The 27,325-nt window shown below is 40.4% G+C and overlaps 1 protein-coding gene across 1 annotated transcript in view; it reads left to right on the top strand.

The window, feature by feature from the left end:
- CDH8 (cadherin 8) overlaps nt 1–27,325 on the top strand; it is a 153,900-nt gene that overhangs the window by 14,504 nt on the left and 112,071 nt on the right. The window contains exons 2-3 of the mRNA XM_042027639.1: nt 3,482–3,572; nt 3,666–3,928. Coding sequence (XP_041883573.1) covers nt 3,491–3,572; nt 3,666–3,928 — 345 coding nt within the window. The 5' untranslated portion in view covers nt 3,482–3,490. The remainder of the gene's footprint in view (nt 1–3,481; nt 3,573–3,665; nt 3,929–27,325) is intronic.

Here is a 27,325-nt window from a genome sequence, read left to right as displayed (position 1 = left end):
AGGTGTCCCTGCCCATGGCAGGGGTGGCACTGGGTGGGCTTTAAGGTTCCTTCCAACCCAACCATTCTGGGATTCTGTGAAATACACTCTTGAAGGGCCATGTGCTTCTCTTTGTTGCTTAGAAAAGGTTGTTCTGGCTTTACTGGAATAATTCTGCTGTCATTTCATACTCCCCACTGCTTTAGACTGTGGCATAATATATGAAGACAAAGTGCTACTGTGCCTCACCTTCTGGACTTCCCTGATTTCCATGTCTGCCTTTACATATGGCTTTTAATATGTTACCATAACCTGACTCGGTAGCCCTCTCAGCCCCTCCTACACAGCCAATCCAGAGGATCACAATTTAACTGCCAGGCACTTTCCAATTTTCTGTTAGCCAATGTATAAATTGCTGGGCCACACATCTAAAATGCCTTCCATCAGCTCCCAGCCACATCCATGGTGTTCTGCTCCCAGGAATGGAGCAGAAAAGTAATTCCAAATTTGGTAAAGAAATTTGGGGTCATTCCCACCTCCATGCATTGCCCAAAGTGTATGCCCTAATTCACTGATAGAGCCTGAGTGAGACTCTGTTTCTCAAATAACTCTTACAAGGCTCCTGCTGGCCAGGTTGAGCTGTAGAGAACTTTATTCAGCTCGATAATTCCACACTGACCACATTCCTCTGCAAAACTGGGGAGTGCCAAAGTCCCATCGGATTTTTTTTTCCTTTGCCCTGCACTGCCCAACTTTGCTGTCAGTGCTCAGAATCTCACAGCTTTGTGTCCTCTGAGCTTGTGTAACTGTGCTCCACACAGGGCTGTTTCACTGAGGGGGTTTTAATGGCACAATCACTAATATTTCTGATGTGGTTTGGACTGGTTTGCCTTAAGGTATTGCTCAACACACAGCTACCGTGAGGACAGTCCAGTCACAGTGAATCTTCTGTATTAGTGTGAGTGGAGAGGACCTAAATTTGATTGGAGTAAAGGAAGAGTTAGAAGCAGGCAGTCTGGGGCAGGAACTGAGGAGGGATGCACTGAAATGAACTTAATGCTTTCCAAGGCTTGAGAGTGGCAGTGTGAAAACCAAATATCCTGTTCTTTCTTCGAAGAGAAATGTCTCTGGGAGCATCATATTGTTTTATCTCATTTATTTCATCTCTTTTAGAAGGCAGGCTGTGTAGATTAATTAGGAGTTGTTTTCAAAAAGCTTCTTGAATATGAAAAAAAGTGCTTTATTATTATTATTTGGTCCTGTTGATAAAAAGAACTGTACCAGCTTGTGCTGGAAGAGTAAGGAAGTCATGGCCCATTTGGGGACTTTTTAGGGCTGTGACAGAGTGAGGTGTAATGTGCAATTCTCTTTCTGGTGTGACTATTTCTGGGTCAAAAATCACTTTGTATATAAAAACTGAAAATCAGCTACAGACCCTTGTGTTTTCAGTTTCTGCCCCCCATTTTGAATTTAATCCTGGGTGTTGGTTGAAGGTGCTGTCTCTTGCTCTATTTTACAGTGGTTCTATTTCTCCTGTGTTTTGATTCTTGCTCCATTGCAGAAATCAGAAAAATCTGTGCCCTGGCAGGCACAGGCACCCACTCATCCAATCAGATATAAAAATGCATCCCATTTGAGCAAACCTAACCACTTCCACTGTGGCTGTTCCTCTCTTTTGATGCCTGCTACCACCAAACATGCCCCTGGAAATCTCTGTTTAACATGTGCCAGAAAGCAGCAGCAGCAAACTCCATTTAATTCCCCAGACTGAAGAGGCTTTTCAGAGGGTGACTGATGCATCCCATCATTAGACCGTTTTCTCCTCTTCCTTTTCTGGGGTTGAGAGAATGTCAAGACATTTAAGGCCTCTTTTGCTTCTCTCACATTTTCCCCAAAACTTCCCCGCAAGAGCTTGCTGTATTCTCTGATTCCTTTATTTCCACCCCATTTGGCAGTGAGGCCCATAAAGCTCCAGGTTCTCCTGTAATGGATATTCCCCTCATTCTGGATGCATTGTCAAAGCACTGCACTATTAGCTCACCATTCTTCCATGCTGCTTGAGAGATTGACTTTAACTTTGGTAGCAGCTCCTCTCCCCTTCTAACAAGACAAGTTTCTCACAGTTTCAGGTTTTCATGCAACAGATTTCACAGTTGCTTTGGCAATTACTGAAGTTTAAAAAAAAAATACTTTCTACATAGTTTGCTTTTAAAAGAACAGCTGACTTTTACTGGTGTTCTGCATGTTTTATACCATGAGTGTGTATGAACCTTAAAAAAGAACAACAAAACGCCACCACTCCCCCCCAAATAACCCCACAACTAAGCTCTCAGGATTTTCGTAGACAGGAAACACTAAGAGCTCATTTTGAAGTAGATGAAAACCAGCCTAAAACACCATGTAAGCTTAAAAATAGGCATTCCTCTCTTGCATGTGTAGTGGTTTCTCCTGAGATTGTTTGGATATGAACCAAAGAAAATGTATCAAGACTCCTTTCACATAACTCCCTAACCCTGTAATGCAGCCCTTCTCCTTGAGCCATATCCCATCTAGCTTTCCATGTGATCCATGGCTGCCTTTCAGGGTTTGCCTATCCCTCTGGCATCAGCCCTGCTATGTTAACTTGCCTTTTCTTTTCAAGGGATTTTTACACTGAGATGAAACCTGGTGTGACCTTCTAGTGCATCAAAGGGTGGGCAGAGAAAGAAAGACAAAATGCTCCCAAGTGTCCATCTAGGAGAATGTCTTTGAAATAAAACATGACTGTGTTTTCTCTGAAAGTGAAGAAGAGGCAGTGAGACCTGCAGTGCAGATGTGCATAAATGAGCTTCCTTAGGTCCTGGTAGTGGGCTGGTTTGGGAATCATGGATTTCACACAGGATTTAGCAGTGCTGTTTCTCTGCTGGGCTGTGAAGGGTTTGCTGGGCAGTGGTGCTGCTGCAGAGAAGTGACAACTAAACAGGCAATGGGCTGCTGGAGCCTTGTACATTTAGGAAAAGTTTGGAGTTTTTTGTTGTGGAAGAAAGGAGAGTAAGAGTGAAAGAACATAATTTTGATTTGCGTATTTGACAGACTGTGTGTTTGTATTTGACCACATTAAAAGTGCAGAGTAGTGAGAAGGTTGGGAGCTTCTTCAGATGCCCAGATGAACTTCAAGGTTTCAGAATAGTCTGCTTTGGGAGGGACCTTCAAATTCATACTCTTCCAGCTCCCTGCCATGGACAGGGACACCCTCCACTAGACCAGGTTTCTGCAAGCCCCATCCAATTCTTAGGCCTAGATATTTTCCTAAGTGTGTGCAATCATTCATCTGGGTCTTCTCTCAGTGTTTCAGGCAATGAAAGAATACACTGAATTGATTTAACTATGCAATAATATCATGAACTACAAATTTAAAACCCAACTTGGCTTGTTTATGATGTAAAAGTAAATAAGATATTTCAGAATGCTTTCCTAAGCTCTTTAGTCACTGATTTGAACTTTATTTTTTTTCCCCCACCAGGAATCTTTAATGACTGGAAAACTCAATGGATCATGTTTTTATCATCTAAGCTATTTTTACATTGACTGTGCTGTAAACACATGGAGGAGCTGTAAGTAAATGTTCTGTACTGCATGATGAATTGGATTGCTACAGTCTGGAGGAAAGCAAAATAATAATTTCATTTCTGTGGTGATTTGCGTAGCTTGTGGTACAATGCCAGAAAGACTAACGGAAATGCTTATGGATACATGGACTCCATTAATAATATTATGGATTACTGTCCTTCCTTCCATTTATATGGCTCCAATGAATCAATCTCAAGTACTACCAAGTGGATCCAGTACAGGACTAAAAAGGCTAAATGAAGAACAAAGAGTTTTGCATCGTTCCAAGAGAGGCTGGGTTTGGAATCAAATGTTTGTATTGGAAGAATTTTCTGGACCTGAACCAATCCTAGTTGGCCGGGTAAGGCAAGATTTGGTTTCTTTTTTTCTCTGAATGTATAAATGTGTAACATGAGGTCTACAATAATTCGGACTCTTCTACGGAATTTAAGGCTGAGGTGCTTTGTGATTTCAAAGCTGTTCTCTAACATCCATAGATGTGTGCTTTAAATGTATGTGACTGTAAGAACGTGGTTTCCAAGTTGGCAAACCTGCTATTTCCAACAAAAATATGCACGTTCCATTTGTCAAAAAATCCCACAAGCATGTTTGCATCCTTTCTTTTATATCATTAGTCACCACTCCTCACCTATGTCAGCTGAAGAATTTTACCAAAGCAGCTCTTTATAATATGTTCCTGTGCATTCTAAAAGGTTATTACACGTATGGGTCATGTTCTATCTCCAGTCTGATGAATCAAATAGTTTACGCGTTGAGAATTTTTAAAAACAAGAACCAAAAAGGAAAGTGTGGACTATACAGCAAATTATGACGTCCTAATTTACATTGAGGTCTGTGCACACATATGGAATAACATTATTGCCAGGGATTTTGTGATTTACTTTCAAAGTTAGGAAGATAACACAGGGCAAATTATCATATTTTTCTGTGTCCCAGCTTTTATGCTGCCCTAAAGCTTTGCTTGTTGCCATGCATTAGTTTATGCTGTATCTCAGTGTGTTACCTCCAGTCAGTGAATCAGCCCTGCACTTGTATGAGCCATCTGTATCCACCAGGGATGAATTATCCTTACAATTACTCTTAGAAAAGAATGATCTGTTCATAAATGCATGTTTGGCAGTGAGCAGGTATAAATACCTAATTGTTTATCACTAAAGTTCAATTCCCGCTGAACAACCCAGTGCATTATTGTCTTATTAGCTGGTTATTGAGGTTGAGTAAAGAATCTAGACAAAATTATGGATAACAGCTAATTTCATGATAATCTTGGAATTTCTATGGATAAATGAATAGCATATAGTATAATATAGGGACTGGCAATAGCTCTGTCTGTTACTGAAGAGAACACAGATCAAGTGCATTCCTAAATCTTCCCTAGTGTAGCCACTTTCCAGGTGAAACTCAGGGTCAGAAGGTGTAATGATCTTTCTATTCAGTGACTTTTGGTGCTGTGTCAATTTACATTTATATCAGGTATTTCATATCTGTTCTCATTTGTTTCTCTGGGGTTAGTAACGTATCTCAATTTCACAGAGACAGCAAAGAGCATATTTCACATCTTAAAATGTTTTATTCAACCCGTTCTTCCTGGAATATTTTAGTTGAGCTTTTAAAATTATTTTGAGTAGCTGGGAAAAGTCCTGGGTTTGTACTTAGTAGTATTTTGATTTTCAGGGTATATCCAGGTCTAAATATTACTACTATTTTAAGGGGGTTTTTTTGTGATTGTATTATCCTGAATTGTTTGAGTCATTGGTGAATAGAAGTGGGTAGGTTAAACTAAGCCAAACCAAGGAAGACATTATCCTATCTTCTGCTGGCATTTTAAATAGAATTAGCTAAAATGCTGTGACAATCTATTTGTTGAGACTGCTGCATAATTAAAACACTGCATGTTACAGACGGAAATGAGCAAAAAGTGAAGTTTGTTCCCATAGGGGGAAATTTTTGGTTTAGCCATTAAAATGACTTAGAATATTTTTGGAATCCTTCTCTCTATTTTTTCTCCCTCTCCAGTAAAATCATCTATATTTCTGACTTATTTTTCTTTCCTAAGGCTTGTGAGTACTGAGAGTGCTTTCAGGCTGGTGTGTGCTCAGTGGGAGCAGAGGTACTCCACAGCTTTCAGAGCTGCTCTTAATCCTTCCTGACTGGAAAGCAGAGACTCCCTCAATTATAGTTCTTGGCAATCCTTCCCAAAATTTAAAGGGTGTACAGAATGTCACAAGCAAAATGCTTTCCTTCTCGGTGAAGTTGGGCTGTGGTTTGTCCTCTGTCACCCTCATTGGTTTCTTATTCATTGCAATTTAAAAATAACCTCCTTTTCAGAATTTGCAGTAGATTTGCACTCACCTGGTTCCTCCTCCTGGCTTTTCCACTTACACTCTTCCTCCAGCCTTTGAGTTTTTCCCCTGCCAAAGGATTTGTACACCTGGGGTATCTCCTTCATTCTGGGACTTTTGACTATTTTTTCTGCTCTATATCTTACCTCGATTTTCATTTTTCTTTTTTCTCCAGACTTTGAATGAAGGACACTCAGTAAAGCAGGATATAGTCAATTAGTGCAGAGAGGCTTAACATTGTGGAGAGAGTGATACCAAACAGCTGCCCCATTTTTGCTGCATTTTCTGGATGTAAATGTGCTTTTGTGCCGTTACAGAGGCAGTATTGCTTGCATGTGCTTTTTACATGTTAAAAATTCTAGTAAAATCTTCAAACAAATCTTTTATTTGGTGGTTAATTGCTTCAAAGGAAACATTCTTCAAGCAAATCTAATTATGTAGATCTTGGTTACAATTTTTGTCTCTACACTGTTGTAGAGTGTGCTTTTCATAGTCATGTATGATTTGTACAAACATTTAATTAGGTGCTTTGGAAACTAAATATAAAAATAAGTTTTGCACAAACCAACAATACCCACACAAGCAGAATTTGTTGTATGTTCTCAAAGGTACGTTTAAAACCCACTGAAAATTCAGCTCTTAAGAACTGCTCAGAATAGAACTGATATTTAAATAATGGTTTTCGTGTTAGTGGGTGGAAAGGCACTGAGTAGAAGCATTTGGTCCTAATGGAATTGATGGAATATATCAGCAAAATAAAACTGAAAGCTGAGATTAATTTTATAGAATACAAACAGAACACAAATCACTTTGCAAATAAAAGCCTGAATGTGGAGTCTGTGTGTTCCTCCTGTTGGTTGAAAAGGTCTCATACCAAAGTTTGTGAAGTGCAGAGAAATTTAGCAAGATGGGATTACAGAGGTCTGTAATACCTTTTATTAAACTGCTCAGTTTTTCCAGCAGAAACAGCTTCCAGACATAAAGACTCTTCACCAGAGTTTTAGGTGTTGCAATGCAACTGCACACACTTCAAAGGTGCTTATTCATTGCTGTTTTGCATGGATATAGAGTAATAAATGTATTCCCAGTGTATTTGCTCTAATAAATGAAATAATCTGGGGTGAGACTAATAGGAGGAATTAATGTGAACACCTTTTAAAGTGTGGTGTTTTTCTTCAATGACTTGAGTAAAGGACCAGAGCAAATCTTTTGCTTTCATTCTTGAACCTCTTAGAATGAATTTGAGCAATATGCACTTCTAATGCCAAATTTTGTCATTATGTGTGGTAGGATCAAGCTCAAAATAAGCAACTCTACTTGAGTTCACACAACTGTAAAGAAGTTCTTTCTGAATTTATGGGATTTCTCTATAAAATGCCACAAATATTCTAGTTTTTCTTTTACCTTTCTTGGATATATTCATACTGCATTTATTTTGCCACATGATATTTTCATAGAATCATGGAATATCCTGAGTTGGAAGGGATCCCCAGGGATCATCCAGTCCAGCTCCTGGCCCTGCCCAGACACCCCACCAATCCCACCCTGGGCATCCCTGGCAGCGCTGCCCAAACGCTCCTGGAGCTCTGGCAGCCTCGGGCCGTGCCCATTCCCTGGGGAGCCTGGGCAGTGCCCAGCACCCTTCCTGTGTCAGCTCTCCATCCTCTTGTTCCAGCCTGTCTGTACATCCAGGGTGCTCCATCCATGGTGCAGAATCCAGCACTTGTCTTTGTTAAACCTCACAAAGCATGGAGAGAACAAAAGAATGAAGGCAACAAAAGTTGTTTGTTTGTGTTTATGTTCTCTGGCTTACCAATAAATGAATCCAAATTTAGGTCCAGACACAAAAATCCACTAGTGGTCACTCAGGCTGGTGCTGTCTGTGTCACAGCACTCTACTGGGAGTAGTTTCCAGGTTGTCCCAGACCTTCCACAGACTTTTTTGAATTTCTCTGTTTTCAGTCCCAAAATAACATATTGCCTGTTTTGTCCCTGTGAGGAGAGATTTGGGAAGTCAGCAGTGCAGGGAATAGCAGCCCCTGTGGCACATCTATGTTCTTGGTCCAGGCCTCTGGAGAAGGTGCTCTGAACATCCTGGATGGGAGGAAACCAGTGAGACTGTGGTGGTGAGACTCAGAACCAGCACGGTCAAGTCAGCTCCTTATTGCGGTGAGCTCAGGGAGGCGTTTTCCATCTGTGACTGCTTCTGAATTACGTGCTTGGTGTCTTTTCACTCTGTTAAACGCAGGTTTTCTTGTACGGCTTGTGGGATGAGGGAGCTGGGCAACTTTTGCTGTTTGGAGCAACAGAGACTTTTCCCTTGATGTTTGGGACTTGGGTTCAGGCCTTTAGAGGATAAATAATTTTCTTGTAGGAGGAGCAGTGGAGAGGCATCCTGTTTTCACAGTCAAGTGCTTCAGGCTGAGCTACTATAAAACCCAAACCTGGAAATGCAGAGAGCACTTACAAATAGCTTGGAGCTGTATGTTCTGCATTATCCATGCTTTATGCAATCCTTGATTTCTTCACCAACATGCATTTTCTGTCTTCACCAGGAAATGGTAAAATGTTACTTGTTTAAAATCATTACTAGTTCTGTTAGAGCACAAGCGGTGCAAACAGGCGAAGTAAAGAAGGTTTTAATAAAACAAGTTCCTTCCTCACATTTTGCTTTTCATCCCTGCACTGAGCTTGTGATTATGATGGCTGCCTAAAAGCACTGTTGTACTCAAGTGATGCAAACCTGAAATGTAGATAACTAAGGTTAGCAGTATTTTGAGAGATGAATTACAGGCTGTTTCACTGAGTGGAAAAAATCCTTGTGACATGTAGGTGTAGCAAAATCCTAGCATAGGTTTCATAGGGTATAACACAGTCCTACATTAATGCCTTGTTAAAGTTTTCACAGAACAGCAATCACCACACCATATTAGATAGATTCTACCCTTTTCTTTCTAATACACACTTGTATGTTTTTCTGTGGTTTAAATGCATGCCATAAAATATTCAATATCTGAAATGTTGCAAAGTCAACATTGCCTTCTGAGCTCTAGATTTTTGTTGTTGTTTTGCAACCATAATTACACACTAATTTTCTTGCTTAAGTTTAATAAACTCCCAGAAGCTGAAATGTATCAATTATTTTGCTACTGTATTCTTTATGAACAATACTAATTCCCCCTGCCTCGTGTGTGCTTGCAAGGGAAGAGGTGACTGTGTACTGCACAGATTGCTCCAGTTTGCATGGTCTCAATCAGCTTAGGAAACAGGAGTATAACTAGCTCTAAGAAAAACTCTCTTTAGTTAAAAGCTATTGCAAAGACAATAAATATAGCAGACAACATTTCAGAGAAGTCTGATAAAACTAGTGGGTTTTTAACAAATATTCCTGAGCTTACACAACTTTATTTGTTTCTTTTTAGCTGAGAACAAGTTCCAAGAAGAAATTTAAATATAAAGCATAAATTTAAGCAAGGACAGTTCGACTAACCCAACAGTGTCTACGTTTTCTACTACAGTGTAAAAACTATTTTACTGATTTCTCTCTGAGTTAAGAAAGAAGGCATATCTCCAGACACTGAAAATCTCATTTCTGTGTATTTCTGGGAGTATTACTGAATAAAGTTGAACACTTTCATGCTTCATCTCCAGCCTGGGGCATGATAGAGCCACAATTTAAGCAGAGACACAACTTAAACCCCTTGTACATCAAGTATAGAACAGGACTGGTAGTAACTTCGAAGAGATGTTTTATTAGCTACTTATGAATCCAGCATCTTGAAGGGTCAACCTGCAAAACACCAGGCACCTCCTCAGCTATCTGTATTTTCTTTCATGGAGTGGGAAAAGGTCCATGATGGGAAGAATAACTTAAAAGTTGGGCAGGGGTTTTGCTGTTCAGTTTTTTTGTCTGTTTTGTTGTTTTGTTTGGGATTGGTGGTGTTTTTTTGTTTTTTGTTTTTTAATTTGCCTTTTTTTGATAAAAAGGAATGGTATCTATTACTTTAGCATTATTCACTTAAATTCCTTTGTCCTGTTTTTCTAGGACCATAAAGATTTCTGATACTCTGAAAAAAGAGTAGCTAATGTTGAGCATTTTGTTTGTTTGTAAAGAATTAGAAGATTGTGTGCTTTTCAGTATATTGATCTGAACACTTTCTCTGTCTCTCAGGGAAATGTTGTCCAAGTATGCATGGAAAATGCTGAAGTGACAGTATGAAAAATTGAGTGGAGCCTTCCCCATGATATTCTGAGATGCCCTATGATCATTTAGTCTTTTCAACATTGCTTCGGTAAATGGTTTTCAATTTCTACCTGTAGGGCCCACCCCTCGTGCTGTCAGGATGCTTCAGTTCCAGTTGTCAATTTAACTACCAATTAGTGCCAATTGTGAGGGAAGATTTTGCTAAAAGTTTGTCCTTGCTGAACTTGACAAGCATATTTCCATCCATCGATGAGCTCTCAGGTAGCTGTGATTTCCCAAAAGTGCCAGGATGTGTCTTTCAACCAGTAAAGTGAAAGGGAGGTTTTATTGTTCTCGGGTCCTGATAGGAAATTCCTCATTTGCCATGGATTTGTGTAACGAAAATCTTAATTTTATATTAAAATGAGACCAATTCCTTTGGTGGCTGTAGGCTTCCAGTAAGAGCTACGGAGCTGAAGTGGTGATACCTCATGAACTGAGCCACATCTGAGAAAGGCTTTGTAGCTCATGGGCAGCACTGTATTTTTAGGATGTAATAAATATACAATCACAGGAATCACAAGAAAAATAAGTTTTCAAGTGAAAATAATGAGAATGAGTTTGCATAAATTTTGTTTCTTGAAAGTTCTGTTTTAAAAGCTGGGGTTTCTTCCTATTCTGGCAAAGTCAAGGAAAAAAAAGAGAGCTGTAGTATGTGTGGTGCAACACACCAAGGAATTCACAGCTGAGGGTCTTTTGTTTGGTGTTTGGCTTTTGGTTTTGGTTGTGGTTTTGGGTTTTTTTTTTTTTTTTTTTTTTTGACAAAGCCAGGGATGTTAACGTTGGGCAATTTACGGTGTCAGTTTCATTACAGAAATAATTTGCTGCAAGAAATATTTTAGGCAGTGTTTAAAGGTAACTATTATTTGCAAACAATGTGTGAGGCATGTAGAATTGAAAATAAATGCAGATTATTCTCCTAAAGATATTTAGGCAAATATTAATATGTTTGAATAGCCTCTCGGTGATCCCTGAGGAACACCTGTAGTGATATAGAGCAATTTATAACTTTCCTTTTTCCTGAGGACTCCCTCTTAGTGTAAAAATTCCCCTGCAAGGATTTCTTTCAAAGCCTTTATTTTACAGCATTCATGCCAGCAGCTAAGCAAAAGTAAGTGTAGCTCTCCCTGGAGACTGTCAATGGCATTCCTGAATTAACCGCAGGAATCATTAGGAGCCACAGAAGACATCCCTTTCCTTGCTCCGGGCTCTGAGCTCAGTTACTGTTTCCCACCCAGCCCCTGGTGAGCAGAGGCAAAGCTGAGGTTTGTTCCAGCCTGGGAACATGCTGGAATAAAAGGCTGGTGAGCAGACGATCACTGGAGGCAAGCAGCAGCGCTGCAGGCACAGCCAGCAAAAGGGATTTCAGAGCAGTTCAGAGGGCCCCAGTCTTTTGCTGGTTTTAAAGCACAAGCAATGTTAGCTAATTCTCCTTCCCCTGGCCAAGGGAACTGCATGTGCAATAGGGGTCCTGCTACCAGGGAGAAAAAGGGGATTTTAGTATGGGCAGAACTGGTGGGGGACATCCAGCTGTCCTCAGAGGACAGAGGAGCTGAGCCAAACCACACCTCTTCCATCCTGTTATTTTCTAAGGTCATCATGCCACGAGCATCATCAGGATCTATGATGTGTGGTACACCCAACCTAAGAAGTCAGGATTTGAAAGTAAATGGGCAAACCCACTTTATTTTTTCAATTAGTTTGGGATAATCTGCAGCAGAATGGGTGCAGCATGGACCTATGTATTAAAGGGTGATGCAGAAGGCTCAGAATCTCATAGTGCTCACCTCAAAGAGCTTAATGAAAATCTGCCATATTTCTACAGAGTAAGTTTTCTAAATGGAATTACTGACACACTTGCTATCTTGCTAGTCCTTTTCACTAGTTCCTTTTATTTATTTTTTTTTAAATTTTATATTGCCTGTTTTTCAGGTCACCTGTTCTTTAATTATTATGCAGTCTAAAGCATTTCACATAGACCATTGGCACACTCTGCAATTCCTGGTGTTGTCCTGCCCTACTGACAAAAAAATACAACGTCCAGAGGCAAAGGGAAAATGCTTGTGTTTCTTTCTTCACATAAAATTATCTGAAACAAGACTTAATGCCAACACGATATTTCCAATTTATTCATTTATTTCTGCTAATTAATGGGTCTTGGTTATGATGTTGGCCGCCCCACATGAATTGAGAGCAGGTGCTGATCTAAATATGCAAGGACTTTTTATTGAGTTTTCATATGAACAAATAGAAGTTATTTTAATCGTTTAAAGCATATGCCAGGATTTTACTTGGTCTATAAGACCAAATTGTTATTTAAACCATGGGGGTTTTTTAAGAAATCCCAATGTAAAATTGTTTCTTGTGCAAATTTTTTAAATGTTGTACATATCCTCAAAACACACTCAGCTACAGCAAAAGAAGGACTGGTGCACCAAGTAGCAGTAAATGTGAAAGCTGTTAATGCTGCCATTTATATACAGAAGCCTCGGCTAAAATTTTGATCTGTTTTGTTGAGTAGGGGACAATTTCTGCTTCAAAGCTGTTGCTGTCTAATTGGGATATGTGATTTATTAAAAATGGAAATGAGATATAAAAGGAAATATGTGTATACTTCAGAAAGTTGAATAGAGGGCTTACTGGCCCAGTGGAGTTATCATAGCTCAAAAGTAAAGAAAGGAAATGGACTACACTAAATTGTCAGGCAACATAAAGCTGCTCTTTCTGTGTAGAAGGCAATGACACTGATCATTCCATTAAATAATTATTTTGTGATTGATCTAAATTCTGTCCTTGCAGAAGGCCACCTCCTCTTTACTGCCTATCACTGATAAGCCAAGGAATGCATGGAACTGAGCAGTCTGTATGCAAAACCAAATATTTGGATTTTTAACGGAACTTTTTCAGTAAATGTTTCTATCTAAATGAAATGCATTCTGCACAAATCCTGTAGCAGGCAATTCTCTATGGAGCACAGACTGATGGACAGTAAACCAAAACTTTTCTCTGTCAGGCTGGACGTTCCCTCTGAGAGAGTAGGTTCACTGCAGTGCTTTGCATGGGGGATGAAATGCAAGAGTTTCATACTCATAGAGTGAGAGAAACCATAGCATGGCTGAGGCAGTATTTATTCCACAGACAACATCTATTCAGAATCCAGAATACATCTGTAAATTCTTCAAAGTGCAGAATAACTGGATAAAACGAGGTACTTTTCCAACTCTAAACCAGGCAGATCTGGCTCCATTTTCCAGTTTCACTAGGCATCCAGTCCATCCTAATGTATTTAATGTAAAGCCTAAAATACAGTTTATGCAGGATCTGGTGGAGTCAGGGAGGTGAAACAAAGAGCATTGACTACACTGAGATGAAAACTGGTGTGTGTGTCGTGTATACACAGGCTGGTAGACGTGTAAGGGAATATTAAAAGGATTTCTGTTAAGAGGGACCACAATAACCAGTAGGGCAGGTGTTTCATTAGGGAAATTAATTAATTGTTGCTCCTTCTGGCATGAAATAAGCGTAAGAACACAAGAAAACCACAGCACTTGGGTGGCTTCCTCGTTACGTAGAATGGCCACACTGAGGTCACCCCAAAGCTTCTCCTCTGCAGGCTGAACAATGCCAGCTCTGGCAGCCTTTCCTCCCAGCAGAGCTGCTCCATCCCTCTGCTCATGCTGCTGCCTCCTCTGGGCTCTGTGCAGCAGCTCCAGGTCCTTCCTGTGCTGGCCCCAGGGCTGGGGCAGCTCTGCAGGTGGGGTCTCAGCTGAGGGGCAGAGGGGCAGAATCCCCCCTCCCCTGCTGCCCACGCTGGGGCTCAGCCCAGGGCAAAGTTTCATAGAATGGTTGGGTTGGAATGAACCATAAAAATCATCCAGTGCCACCCCTGCCATGGGCAGGGACACCTTCCACTGTCCCAGGCTGCTCCAAGCCCCAATGTCCAACCTGGCCTTGGACACTGCCAGGGATCCAGGGGCAGCCCCAGCTGCTCTGGGCACCCTGTGCCAGGGCCTTCCCACCCTCCCAGGGAATAATTTTTTTCCTAATAATCAATCTAAACCTAAGTACTTCAGTTTGAAGCCATTCCCCCTTGTCCTGTCTCTCCAGGCCCTTGTCAATAGTCTCTCTCCATCTTTCTTGTGGGCTTCCTTCAGGCACTGCAAGTCCACGTAGGCTGACCCTTGTAATGTTCGTGACCTTTCCCATTCTTTCAGAAATGCTGTTGAACTTTTCTCTAGTAACTTTGCCTTCACCCTCGATGCAGCAGGACTGGGAGCTGAAAAGGAGAGAGGAGAAAATAAAAGAAAATGCACTGAAGGTAATTTTGTATGTGGTACCACCTTCTGCTTTGCAATAAGAAAAGATTTGCAGCCACTCAGAAATCCTTTATTTTATAATCTCCCCTATTGATCACACCTGTATTGAAATCCTGATCATGGGAGCTCAAACATTCTTTGCTCAGGCTGCTCAGAAATAATTAGGTTATCATTTATTTCATCAGGGAATCAAAAAGGGGTAATGAGACATCTTTTAATCTTTAAAAGTGTTTTGTCATTCTGTGCCTTTCCAATGGAACAGTGATCTGCATTCTTTTGGAAGTGCAGATTGCTCATTAGGAATGTGTGCAATGAAATAATTTAAAAGAGAGAACGTTCATCCTGTGTATTTCTAAATCTCTACTCTTTTCAATTGACTCTTCATATGAAACATTTCTTTTTAAGGATATTTGGAGAGGCATTAAGTGGTTTGGGTGCTAAATCAAAGCTTATAGGTGTTAATGATGGGCCATGTAAGTAGGAAAAGTATTCTTGGGTATAACCTGTCACAGCCAAACTGGGGAAGGTTTGTCCTTGCTACTGTTCTGGCCTTTTATTACAAAGAGCAGGAAGAACAGTCAATAACCACTTATTAATGATTTTCTCTGTCCTTTATTGTAGCTTTAGGTACATTAGGCTCTCAGTAATTATCTCATTCATAATCCTTCATAACAAGTAATATTTTCTGCATCTTGTGAAGCATAATTGGAAAATATTTTCTTTGGATGTACACTATTTCTATTCCCTCTTTAATATAACTTTCCCCAAGAGTATCTTGCCAAGGAAAAATGAGCAAGCATAATTTTATACAGGTAATCAAATCTCTCAAATGTTGGCACGTTTTCCTTTATCTCCCTGGGACCAAAAGCTAACCTTCAAATAGACCCAGGCATTAAAGGGGAGAATTTCAGCACACAATTAGAACTCAAATAAGCTCGTGCAAGGCAACTTGAACAGAAGTGCTATTTTGAGTTATTAGTACTATATTTCTACTACAGAATATTCCATTTGATTAATATAGAACTGCAAGGGAGCATATATATATACACACACACATATATATATTAGTTTAAGTGCATGTGTTGTGTCTTTGTGTATATATAGGTATGTCTAATGCATTATTTAAACACTGCCTTACAGCAGGAGTTTGCAGGCTTTCTAAATAGTTCTATTTTTGCCCACTTAGTACTCCAAACCACATCTTGAAGCAGGTTTTATCTTACTGTGTTGAGCAAAATAAATGGGGGTGGGGGGTGGATAAAGAAAGAAATCACCATGTCTTTCAATTCCATTCAGCTGTAATACCCACCAGAACAGTTCATTTATTCCAAACCTTCTGACACTGGAGGGGGACACAAGGAAGCCCTAAGGGACCACAGATACAAAGCTCAGGACTGGTTTCAGGCTGAGCAAACACTTTAATCTGTGCTGGACCTACCTCCATTTTTGTTGTGGAATTCTCATTTCTATTCTCACTCATTTCAGTGCCAAGGGCTCTGGTGAGTACAGAACCCAGGGAAAGATGATACTGAGAGAGCATTGGAGTCCCCAGATGTAAATAATTCACCAGGATTCTGGTAGTGTGTAACCCAGCAAGATAGCTGCCATGTTCACTGTGCTTAAGCTAAAGGAGACTCTAGATGGCTCAGGGAAGGTTTTTTTTTCTAGTTTAAAAGTTTGGCTTGGCTTTAGTTGCATATTTAAATGCAGCAGTAGTCTTATGTTGGTAATTAAGAATTTTATGGTGTGAATATGATCATTTTTTAAGACCAGTTCTTGGATTATTTTAAATTCCATTTTCAGTTAGCTAGTTTATTCCATGGCTATCCTGTGTAAAGTCTGATAATTGAGGTCAGAATTTGTTTTTTTATGTGCTTGGGTCAAGATTTTTCTATTTTGCATTACCATGAAAATATCCACTGAGTTCTTCCAATTATAACACTTGAATTCTAAGATAACGTGCTTAGTGAGCTTTTTGTTAATGATTGTCTTAATTTACTGTGAAAACATCAGTAAAAATGGGATATTCAGTACTTGGCTTTTTAAATCTCGTGCAAGTATGATTAAAAAAACTAAAAAAAACCCAAGAAAGAATAAAAGGCCTCAGTACAAAAGTTATATTTTTAACCTGAGTTAAAATAGCAGTGGAGATGAGGAAACTTGGCTGAGAATTGTGATAGTCTGTTGGGTTTATTTGCTGATGGAACAAGCTCAGCTCACCTGTCTCTGTCTGGAATCTCAGCCCAGGCAGAAACCAAAGCTTTGGTTTTGACCGTCTCCTGAGTCAGGCTCATAGCTCAGGCCAGTATTCCTTCTCCAGAGGAGAAAAGACCTTCTTCCGAGGGGTCCTGACAGTCTGAGATGGTGGCTCTGTTCTTCAAGTTCTTCCCTTTGCACAAAAAAATTAAACATCATGAGCTAAATCAAAACCAGAGATAAACAGAAAAGGTGTAACTTTGGGGAAGGGAACTGAGAAGGGTGGAAGCTGCTGTTCAGCTTTCTGTCTTGGGGAGAGGAATTTCAAATACGGTAAAATATTGGGTGGGGACATTGTCAGCACGTTTCCTGTTTCTCTGAAGGTTGGCTGTGGGACTCTGTCCATCAGGCCCTCTGTGAGAGGGTGTGCCTGGTTTTACACCCAGGTGACGTGGAAGGCTCACATTTGTGCAAATGCTGGCTGGCAGCTCTTTTCCAGCCTGGAAAAAGGCATTTCATGTTTCAGAGCTAGAGAGAGTTCAGGTAGAGTTGCTGAAGCTGCTGGTGGATTTCTAAGTGTCTTTTTGACTCTCAGAAGCCGTCTGCCAATGTCCAGATTAGTGCTAGAGAACTGACCTCACCTGGACCTGCGAGTTAAATGACCTGGGAGTTGCTTAGGAAATCAAATTTTGTCGTCCTCTGATGGCACTTCTTCTTTGTAGGTGAGGTGACCTCTAACACTCCTTATTTCCTCTCAATATTCTTTGAACTCCACCTCAGTCTGTTTTATATAAAGCTGGGTTTAACATTAGTCAGTGTTTCTTGTGAAGCTCCCACAGACTTTGAGCCTGTCTGTAAATCAGGCCTTGCAGAGAAAAGAATGTGTATTTGCACACTTTGTCAAGTCTTAGGGCTGGATGATGTGTTCAGTTTTTAAAATACAGCTTTAAAATAATGAAAAGCCCCCCTTAGAGTGCAGACACTGCAAAGGCAACAGCAGGGAAGTCAGAGGAGTGGCACATTGCCTGGCACGAGTCAGAACATACACAGTGACGCCTCTCTAAAGAGCTGCTGGGAGAGCTTGTACAAGTTCTGCAGTATTTGTTGAACTAGAAACAGTATCATGCACCTTTTCCAGTTGCATTGTGCCTCCCTGCTACTGAAATGAGCTTCCACAAACTTCACTTCAGTGTATTTGACATTTTTATTGTGTTTTGTATCCTTTTGTCCTGTAAAACAGTGTCCTTTGCACACTCAATTCGTTGTTCACAGGGTCAGCTTTAAAAGGTTCAAGAACTTAGTGGAGCACTTCTGCTGTAAGAGGAAGCGACCTTTGCTCCTCGTACTTACTTTTCTCCTTCTCTGCATTCCTTTATGCTGATAAGGAAACTGAAGTTTGAGAGAGATAAAATAATTTTAAAAATCCTTTGCCATTTACTTTCAATTTGTCCAAGTGCAGCATATCTGTGCTGACTCCATGTTCAGCATTATTGTCAGGACAGCTTAGGCAGTGGGAAGAAAGGATTGTGGGAATAGAAAAAGGAAGATTTCAAAGGAATTCATCTTTTTTTTTTTTTTTTTTAATTGCCCAGCTGTACATTGTCATTTAAGATACTAGTCAACCTCACAAATGGATGAGACTTTCTCTGTTGGAAATTAGAATTTCAGAAAATTAGTTTCTTTCTAAACTTTGGAGAGTGATATTTGAGATGAATAGAGACTCTGTGCTGTTGTATTTATTTGTTTATTAATCTTTAATTCCATTATTCTTGGAATTCTCTTGGAGATCAGTGAAACATTGGCATTACAACAAGCACAACTTTTATTACTGAGATTTTACATAGCCAGGCAGGTCTGGAGCAGGGACCTTGCTGCTTCTCTGTTCCTCTTAGTATTCATCTTAATTCATCACACTGGGTTCACGTGGCATAAAAATGGGACGCACTTCACTGAAAAAATATGAATATATCCTCAGAAATATGCAGTTGTGTGTACCCTGAGATGAGAGAGTCACTTTTAGTATCTATATTGGCTTTTCAAGCAGCAGTAAAGGAAACTCTGCAATAATAACTGAGCACTTGTGACTGGCAAACACACTCCTGCAGTTCAGAACTGGAATATGAATGGGCACCACAGGAAGTTTGCCCATTTCTGATGAAAACAGTTTTTAACAGCATGAATTTATGAATCTACTCAGTGCAAATGAGAGTTTATTATGCTGAGAGTCCAAAAATGATGCTTCATTTATTAAATTAATACAAAAATTGTATTCAGATAGTCTTGGAGAGTTTTGTAGATCTTCCTGAATATCAGAGCCGAGGCTAAAACCATTGACTTGGGTTATGGGAGGTAATGGTGAAAACAGGACGAGCTGCCAAAAACTTCCTATTCTTTGCTTGATTGAAATGAATGTGTATTTGGAACAGCACCTGTCACAGTTTCCCAATCTGTGCACTAGAGAAAATGATGCTTTCCCATTTTGAAAATTCTGGGTTTGTTTAATGAAAGCTTTTTGTAATTTTTTTGCTCTGTAAAAAAAGCTTTTGCTCTTTTCAGATCATTCCTCCACAACATGGGTCAGCTGTAGTTAATGCTGCAAGATTTGAAGCATTGGCATCATCATTGTAGTATAGTCTGAAGTAGCTTCAAATTTCCATGGATATGGCGGAATTTATAGCATAAAATTCAGGCAAATTTGATACCTAGTGCCACATAACTCTAAGGCTCATTGCCAGGTTTGGATATCTAGTCTGCCAGCTGTACTGTGCACTGCCCAGCTCATTCAAACCATATGCCTTGAGCAAACAATCAGCAAAGTGTGTTAAAAGCTCTGAGAAGTACCACATTAGCCATACGTCAGCCAGCTGCATGTCCTGCCCTATTAATTTCAATAAAAGCTTACCCCTTCAAATCTGATTTTTGGACTTCTTTGTTCTAAAAACATGGCTTAAATAAAATTTGTGCATCTGCAGTTAGGTTTACAGCAACAAATTCATTCTATCTACAAAATAGTATTGAAATTCTGGTTCGGTTTTAAGTTTCCCTAGAGACAGAAGAACCCATTACAATCTCTTCTGTAGCTGGAAAAGAAACAGTCACTCATGAGCACCCTGAAGCCTTTCGTAGCACATATTCTTCACACTCTTGAGGGACTCTTGCCCAGAGTAGAGTGCTCAGTCTTGTGCCATAAGAAAACTGAAAAATGTATGTATTGCTTTTCCTCCTTTTGTTGGATTTGGCCGATGCTCACCCTGCTGGAGTCACTACCCTGAGGCTGTTTGCAAGAGTGAGTCAAGAATACACTGGCAATAATAAACATGTAAACTGTGTATTTGTATGGCTCCCTACATCCGTGAGGCACTGCTTTGTCTCAACACCTCTATGTATTTGTTTTATGTGTCCTGGTTAAAATGGATTCTCTGGAGTTTACATTTATATAGCCATGGATGGTTATTATCTACATATTAGAAGGGGTGAATATGAAAAAATGAGAGATAGCATTGCCATTGTGACAGGTACAAAATACTTTTTCAGGGTCCAGGGTAGTATTATTTTAGATTCAATTTTGTGGGGTTTAAAAAACACAAGAACAATGCATATTAATAAAAATGTTACAGCATCTCTGAACGGGAATGAAATATTTTGCTCCAAGCAGTCTTAGCTAAATAAAAAAGGGTAACAAGTATATTGTGAATGAAACATTTTCATTGCTGATTCTTACCTACATAGTCTTCTGCTTTGATCCTCTGAAATATTTTATCGAGAGAAACCAGTGTTGCGAGTGCTAAGGCAGAACAGCAGAGCAGCCTACTGGGGTTAGTTGTCTGTTCTCCACAGTGCTCACAGTTAAGCCAAAGTGAGGCCTAATTAGGCAGGTAAATTCAATCTACTTTCTATCAGTCAAACTGATTTATACTATTATTAATATCACCCTGCAGTGTTAGGCTTTAAAAAAAAACAAAACAAAAAAAAACCCAAAAAAACAAAAACAACTTTAAATATTAGGGGTAGTAGAGAATCAGACAGACTTTTATTGTGTATTTGACTGGAGCAGCTCCGTGCCCAGCACAGGCTGAGGGAGCCGGGGCTGCTCAGCCTCGAGAGGAGCCCCAGCTGAGAGGGGCCCTCAGCCCTGGGTGTCCCTGTGTGCGGGGAGGGCTCCGAGCAGGGCCCGGGCTCTGCTCCGGGGCCCAGCAATGGCCCCAGAGCCACGGGCAGGGCCTGAGCCCAGGGAGCTCCCCCTGCACAGGAGGCAGAACTTCTGCCCTGGGCAGGGCCCAGCCCTGAGCAGATTGGCCAGAGAGGCTGTGCAGTCTCCTCCCTGGGGATATTGCAGAGCCCCATGGACACACTGCTGTGCCCTGTGCTCTGGGATGGCCCTGCTGGAGCAGGGAGGTGGCACCAGAGGAGCCCCTGGGGGCCCCTCCCGCCTAAACTATTTTGTGTTTTATTTCTCTGTTGATCCGTGAAAGTTCTCACAGTAAATACAAATTACAAGGACACAGTTCCACTCTACAGGGCTTAGACTGTGTGCGACAGATGCAACACAGCATTGTTTATCCTTTGTTGCTGCTCACCTCATCTCGTCACAGACCTTTAATGACTTTATTGGGTAGTTTATCAACTCAGCTTTCAGTTTCCTTTTTCCTTCCACTCGAGGTCATTGCAGAAAGAATACATCTTGAATTGGCACAAGATATCTCACTGTTCTACATAGCTAAAAACTACTAAAGCTCCTTCTCATTTGTACAGTAGTTCTGGGTGATTGCTGTCCTCCAAATTCTGGTCCCCAGTATTAACAATGTCAAACATGGTTTGAGACAGTGGCAAATTCTTGGAGCTTTTACTTTTTCTTGTGGTGGAAAGGCCAACAGTCTTTTACCACGTCTTGATGGTGGCTATGAAGTCTTCTGGCTTATGCAGACTTAGGTCTGCAGAGACATAATCACTGATATAAATACGTGTTTATAAAGGTTGCTTCAAGGTTGGGGATTTGGCTCCCTGCAGAAGAATTCCTCCAGTGTTAAACTTATACTATGCTGGATGAGAGCCAACAGGCTCTAAACTTGCTCTTAAGAACCTGAAGCTGGGGATCTTTTCAGAGAATACATCTGTATTGTTAATTTGCACCTTGAAGGAGGAAATTGACTGGCGAGTTGGTGAGAATGAATAAATTGATTCACAGTGGGTTGACAACTCCCTGTGTCTCACTTTCTGTGAAACATCTGTGGGTGATGCCACCACAAAACTTGACTGCTGGCTCGCAAGCTGGTCTACTATCAATATGTGATTAAAAACCTGTTACTCAGATACATGAACTGGATTTGTGGCACTGTTTTCCAGATTACTTTGTCTAACTTTGAATGGGTGATAAAGGGACTGGAGCAGAGCAAGGAAAAACCTGCTTCTTCAAAAAATGTCATCTCTGCTGACTCTCATATATGTCCAAGTGGAATAATGCAGCAGAAAATCAAGCCCAGACCTGAAAATAATAATTTATCAAGAAAGTATTTTTCTTTATAAAAAGTTGGGGTTTTTTTTATAGTTTTAAAGAGAAAAATAATGAAGATGAGTAAGTTTTAGCAAGTATTACAAGGTGAAATTTCTAGCAACCAAATCATTAAATGCATTCATTTGTAAACATCAGTGATGGAGATGACAAGTTGCATAGATCACAATTCTTCTCTTCTTGTCGTGAGGAGTAATGATTTATTATTTGAGTAATCATGCAGCACAACCACAGGATTTAGATTCCCCGAGAAAAAGATTTGCAATGTTTGTGAATGTATTAGTATTTCATCATTAGAAAATTATGAACTCAGGAAGAAAAATCATTAGTTTCTAAATGTGATGCTTGTACACTGTATAAAGCTGTAATGTAAACCAGACAGGCAGACCTGTGAATCAAATACTCTTGCACATCATATATGAAAGATTTTCCTGATTTGTTTCTGCTGTAGACAAAGAATACTCATGTTTGTGGCACTTTAGTCCATGATGAAGGTACAGAATGTACTCAGAAAAGCATCCTTATTTTGAGCACACTTAATAAGTAGAATTGCACTATTTGGCTTTCTTTCATCCTGAAAATTGTCCAGTTTCATACAAAGATTAAATGAGACAAGAGACTCAGATGTCCTGGCAGTCTACACTTGGTGCTGAAGAATGAATGGATTAAATACATGAAATTCTTAGCCAGTATCTTTCTACAAAGGAAAACATAACATTATGCAATTACACAATATAGGCATTTAAATTTTTTCAGCCCTTGTAGAATCTGCCTGTGGATTCTTCCCCCCCCCCAAACAGATACTATTGTAGCTTTGTTCTAAGGAGCAATTTCCCATATCACAGCTGGTCATCAGTGAGGCATTGTAGGCTTAATTCCACGGCTGGCCTTCAGTGAGGCATTGTGATTCCCTTGTGCTGCTCTGTGCCAGGACACACACTCGGTTCTTAATGCAATGAGGAGCGTTGGATGTGGATTTGTTGGGAGCACAAGCTGCAAGTTTGTTTTTTCAGGCTAAAGGGAAGGACTATTAACCACAAACTCTAGAGCCTCTGATTTTATAATTGGAAATCAATTGGGCAAAGCCTAGTTTTGCATATGCGACCTCTTCCCATGACTGTATTCCAGAATGGTTTTCTCCTGAAATGATTTGCTTAACAATTTTACATTAACAGCTAATCTATTTGCAAAATCAGTTTGAAGTACTAAATTACCTGTGTGCTTTTGGTGACCACATAGAAAAAAGTTTAACCAACATGGAATTATCTGAATGGTGTTTTTTTTATAATTTACATTTTAATCTCATTGTTTATTTGCTTTAATTAAAAGCCATCACAAAAGTTATTGGCACTGTGGAGTTGCAGTGACTTTGGTAAGGGCACAGTGGGGCTGATTACATCTGGAGTTGAGATTGTTCTCTTGTGTCCAGAAAGGGTAAAATGCAGCTCGAGTGTGTTAGGCCAGACATTGCTAAAAGACTTTTACTCAACTGATTTGGCCACCACGGGCCTGTGTGGCGATGTGGACTCATTTCTGTCCTGATTACCCTGGTATTTGGGAATGCTCAGGTGGCAGGGATATAGAATTTCCTATTATTACATTTGCTATTATTATTTCTCTGGTATTGTGCACAGAGAGCTGTTTAGCTCTCTGAAAATGTGCCCGGCCAGTGTATTCAATAACAATGACCTTCAGATTCAGGGCTGGGGGAACAGGACCCAAAATCTGTTTTGTTTGCTAAAAGTTTGCTATAAAGCAAACTGTAATCAGTGACAAGTCCCTCAGGGGCCAAAGTGGGACCAGTGTTATTTAATATCCTCAGTAAGGATGTAAATGAATGGATGGAGCACATGGATCAGAGATTAAGAAAAAACTTATTCCCTGGGAGGGTGGGCAGGCCCTGGCACAGGGTGCCCAGAGCAGCTGGGGCTGCCCCTGGATCCCTGGCAGTGCCCAAGGCCAGGCTGGACATTGGAGCAGCCTGGGATAGTGGAAGGTGTCCCTGCCACTGTTGTTTTTTCTTGTATATACAGTGCTTGATCTTATACAAACATATCAGCATGGCAATGTATGAAATATGTTGCTCTTCTGGTTAATTTTATGTTGGAAATGGAGAGTTCTTTCCATGTTAGAGGGAAAATTTCTAATTAATCACTCAGTAATTTTTTTTTTTTATTTTAATTTGCAGTAATTAATTTACTGTAGTGGTAGCAACTTATATTCTGGGAAGCAGGAATGAAGAAATAATCTAATGAATCGTCTCTTTTCTGCCTGAGGTCTCATTATCTGTGCAAGCTTATTATTTACTACCCCAGAGTAGTGCTGTTGTAAAATGTGCAGGAATATCTGAGATTTGTGGTATGATAGGGCTGAATTGAATTGAATTGGATCTAAGTAACTGCAGATGTGGCTGGTTTCATCTTTATCAGCTTATCTAAGCTTTTGCACTGGAAGGCTTCTGTCAGTTCAAAGCCCAGATGCTGCCTGGTTGAGCAGAGCTAAACTATGGTAACACTTCTTAGCCTTTCAAAAATAATTCTAATTTTAATTCAAACATATGTACTACAGAACTTGGAGGAGTTTAGATATGCATCAAGTAAAAATTCCTTTCTGTTTTTATAAAATAAGGAGGCACCAAAAAAAAAAAAAAAAAAAAAAGAAAAGAAACATATCAAAGCTCTTGAAGTTTAATTTTAGCTGTCTCCAGAAACGCTGCTTTTTTCCATGTGAACAAATATAATTGAGTTCTTTCCCCATTCCCTTGCTTAAAAAAAAAAAAAAATCACTAAAATATAAATCAAGATTTAGCATCAAAGGGCAACTTTGTCAATACAGGCATTTGGGGAGATTCTTAGGATGTTGGAATAATTATAACATTGGATTTCTGTTCAGCACAGGGATAGACAAAAATTTGCTGCTCCAGAGCATAATGAGATATCTAGTTCATTTCTGCGTTTGAAATGATGGCAGAGCCTACAAGTGCAGCACGGATAAAATATTGTTTGGGATTTTTTTTTTTTTTTTTGCCTTGGGTTTTAGTTTGTTTGCATCTCCAATTTGATAGTCTGTACTTCAGCTGGACATCGTGACACGTTCAGAGGAGAGCTGAATCCTTTCTTTTGATTGCATTCTTTCAAAGGGCAAAAAAATGTGCCCGATACGGATCACGAATACATCGCTTCAAAAAGAGCCTCAAATTTATGGCTGGAGATTTCTACAGCAAGAGCAAATTCAGCCGGATTCATTTACTAGTGAAATATATTCAAAGCAATCCCAGAAAGGGCTGTGCACAGGAATGGCTGGGTTTGTGCATCAAAACTTGTAATCCAAAATCCTTTGGCCAAGGTAGGATCCATGAAAGATAAGCAGGAAGAAATTTTTAGGAAGAGGCTGTTAAAGAACTAAGGAGATCTCAGGTCTAATAATTTCTTTTCCCTTCCCAAAACTCAGTCCATCAGCTTTCACACTCCTATGTGGTATTTGCCATTTATTTATTTTGACTCGCCTCTTAATGATATCCTGTATAAGAGATACGTTTTGAATGTGTTTTGAGAATATGTTTTGAAAATATAATATTCTGCTCCCCAGAAAAAAATAAGCAATCAGATCCCCTGTAGTGTTTGTGGACTCAGCCTGGGGTGATGAGAGCAAAAGTAGTAAGTCTAGAAAAATGCTTGTGGTGCCTTAGAGATCAATCCTTGGCACCAGTGTGACCCTGAGGAAGGGATCCTTCATGCAGAGTGTCCGTCTTCCTGTGCTGCAGCACAGTCCTGCTCACGACTCTCACATGGGTCTCAGAGAAAGCAGCAGGGTGTTCCCTTATGCACAGTGCCCCAAACGATGGGGAAAAAAATGCAAGATAGGAAAAAAGAAAAAAAAGAAAGAAAAAGGGGAGAAAACAAAACTTGAGAGATCAGTTTGAACATGTGAGGCCTTGACACTGTGGGGTGACCCTGTCACTTGGCAGTCCCCGAGCACAGCAGTCAGTGGTGCCCGTCTTTCCTAGAGACAGCCTCCTGCTCTGTGCTCCATGTTCCTTGGGACCTGACAACGTGTTTATTGATTTCCAGAGATGTTTTCTGGGGGAAAATTATTGCCTTCACAGGTGAGATTTCTCTGTGCTCACTGTGGATTGCTGAGGAACTGGAAGGGACTCGTGTCACTGGGAATGTTGTAATGTAATTTAGGAGGAGGTAATATGGGGATGTTTGTCATCCTGTGATACAGCTCAAAGATTTTCATTATAAATGACAAAAAAAGTAATAATTTAAAGGTCTTTCTAAATCCTACACAAGAAGGGCTCTCAGTAGCTACTCTAAATGTGGAATTTACTCCAGTCTTAACTCTTCCTGCTTGGATTATTTATTCAAATTGTGAAGAAAGATGCCAAGTCATAGTTGTGAAGTCCCTTATTACAGACACACAATATACAATTTTGTTTGTTAAGATACACTAATAAGAGATCTCTCGATCTGTATAACTCAGGAACACATCAAAGATATGATGTTAGAGATAAAATAGTATGTACTAGATGAATGATTAGGATATGGTTACTTAGCTTCTGTTAAATTGAAGTCTGGTGGCAACAGGCTCGATATGAGTGACCAGTCGGGGCTGCAGCAAAGAAAGCCAACAGGCTGCAGGGTCACACCAACAAGGGCATCAGCAGCAGGGACAGAGTCCTTATCCCACTCTGCTCAGTGCTTGCCAGGCCACACCTGGAATGCTGGGCTCAGTTTTTTCCCTGCTATGCAAAAGAGGTGGACAGGCTGGAGAGGGCCCAGAGAAGGGCAACAAAGGTAATCCAAAGGCTGGGAGGCTGCCATGCAAGGAAAGGCTGGGAGGACTGGGTTTGTTCAACTTTCAGAGAGGAAGGGTTAGGGGACAACTTATCACCATGTCCCAGCATTTAAAAGGCAGCCACAGGGAAGATCTTAGAACCATGGATTGGCCTGAGTTGGAAGGGACCTAAAGATTATCCCATCCCATCCCAACCCTGCCATGGGCAGGGACACCTTCCACTGTCCCAGGCTGCTCCAAGCCCCAATGTCCAGCCTGGCCTTGGGCACTGCCAGGGATCCAGGGGCAGCCACAGCTTCTCTGGGCACCCCCACTCTCCCAGGGAACAATT

This window comes from Corvus kubaryi, unplaced genomic scaffold, assembly GCF_017639235.1.
Source record: "Corvus kubaryi isolate FWS band 111438036 unplaced genomic scaffold, C.kubaryi_AGA036_p1.0 37300, whole genome shotgun sequence".
Taxonomy (NCBI): domain Eukaryota; kingdom Metazoa; phylum Chordata; class Aves; order Passeriformes; family Corvidae; genus Corvus; species Corvus kubaryi.
Note: the sequence above shows the minus strand (reverse complement) of the source record. Positions and strands in the feature narration are given on the sequence as shown.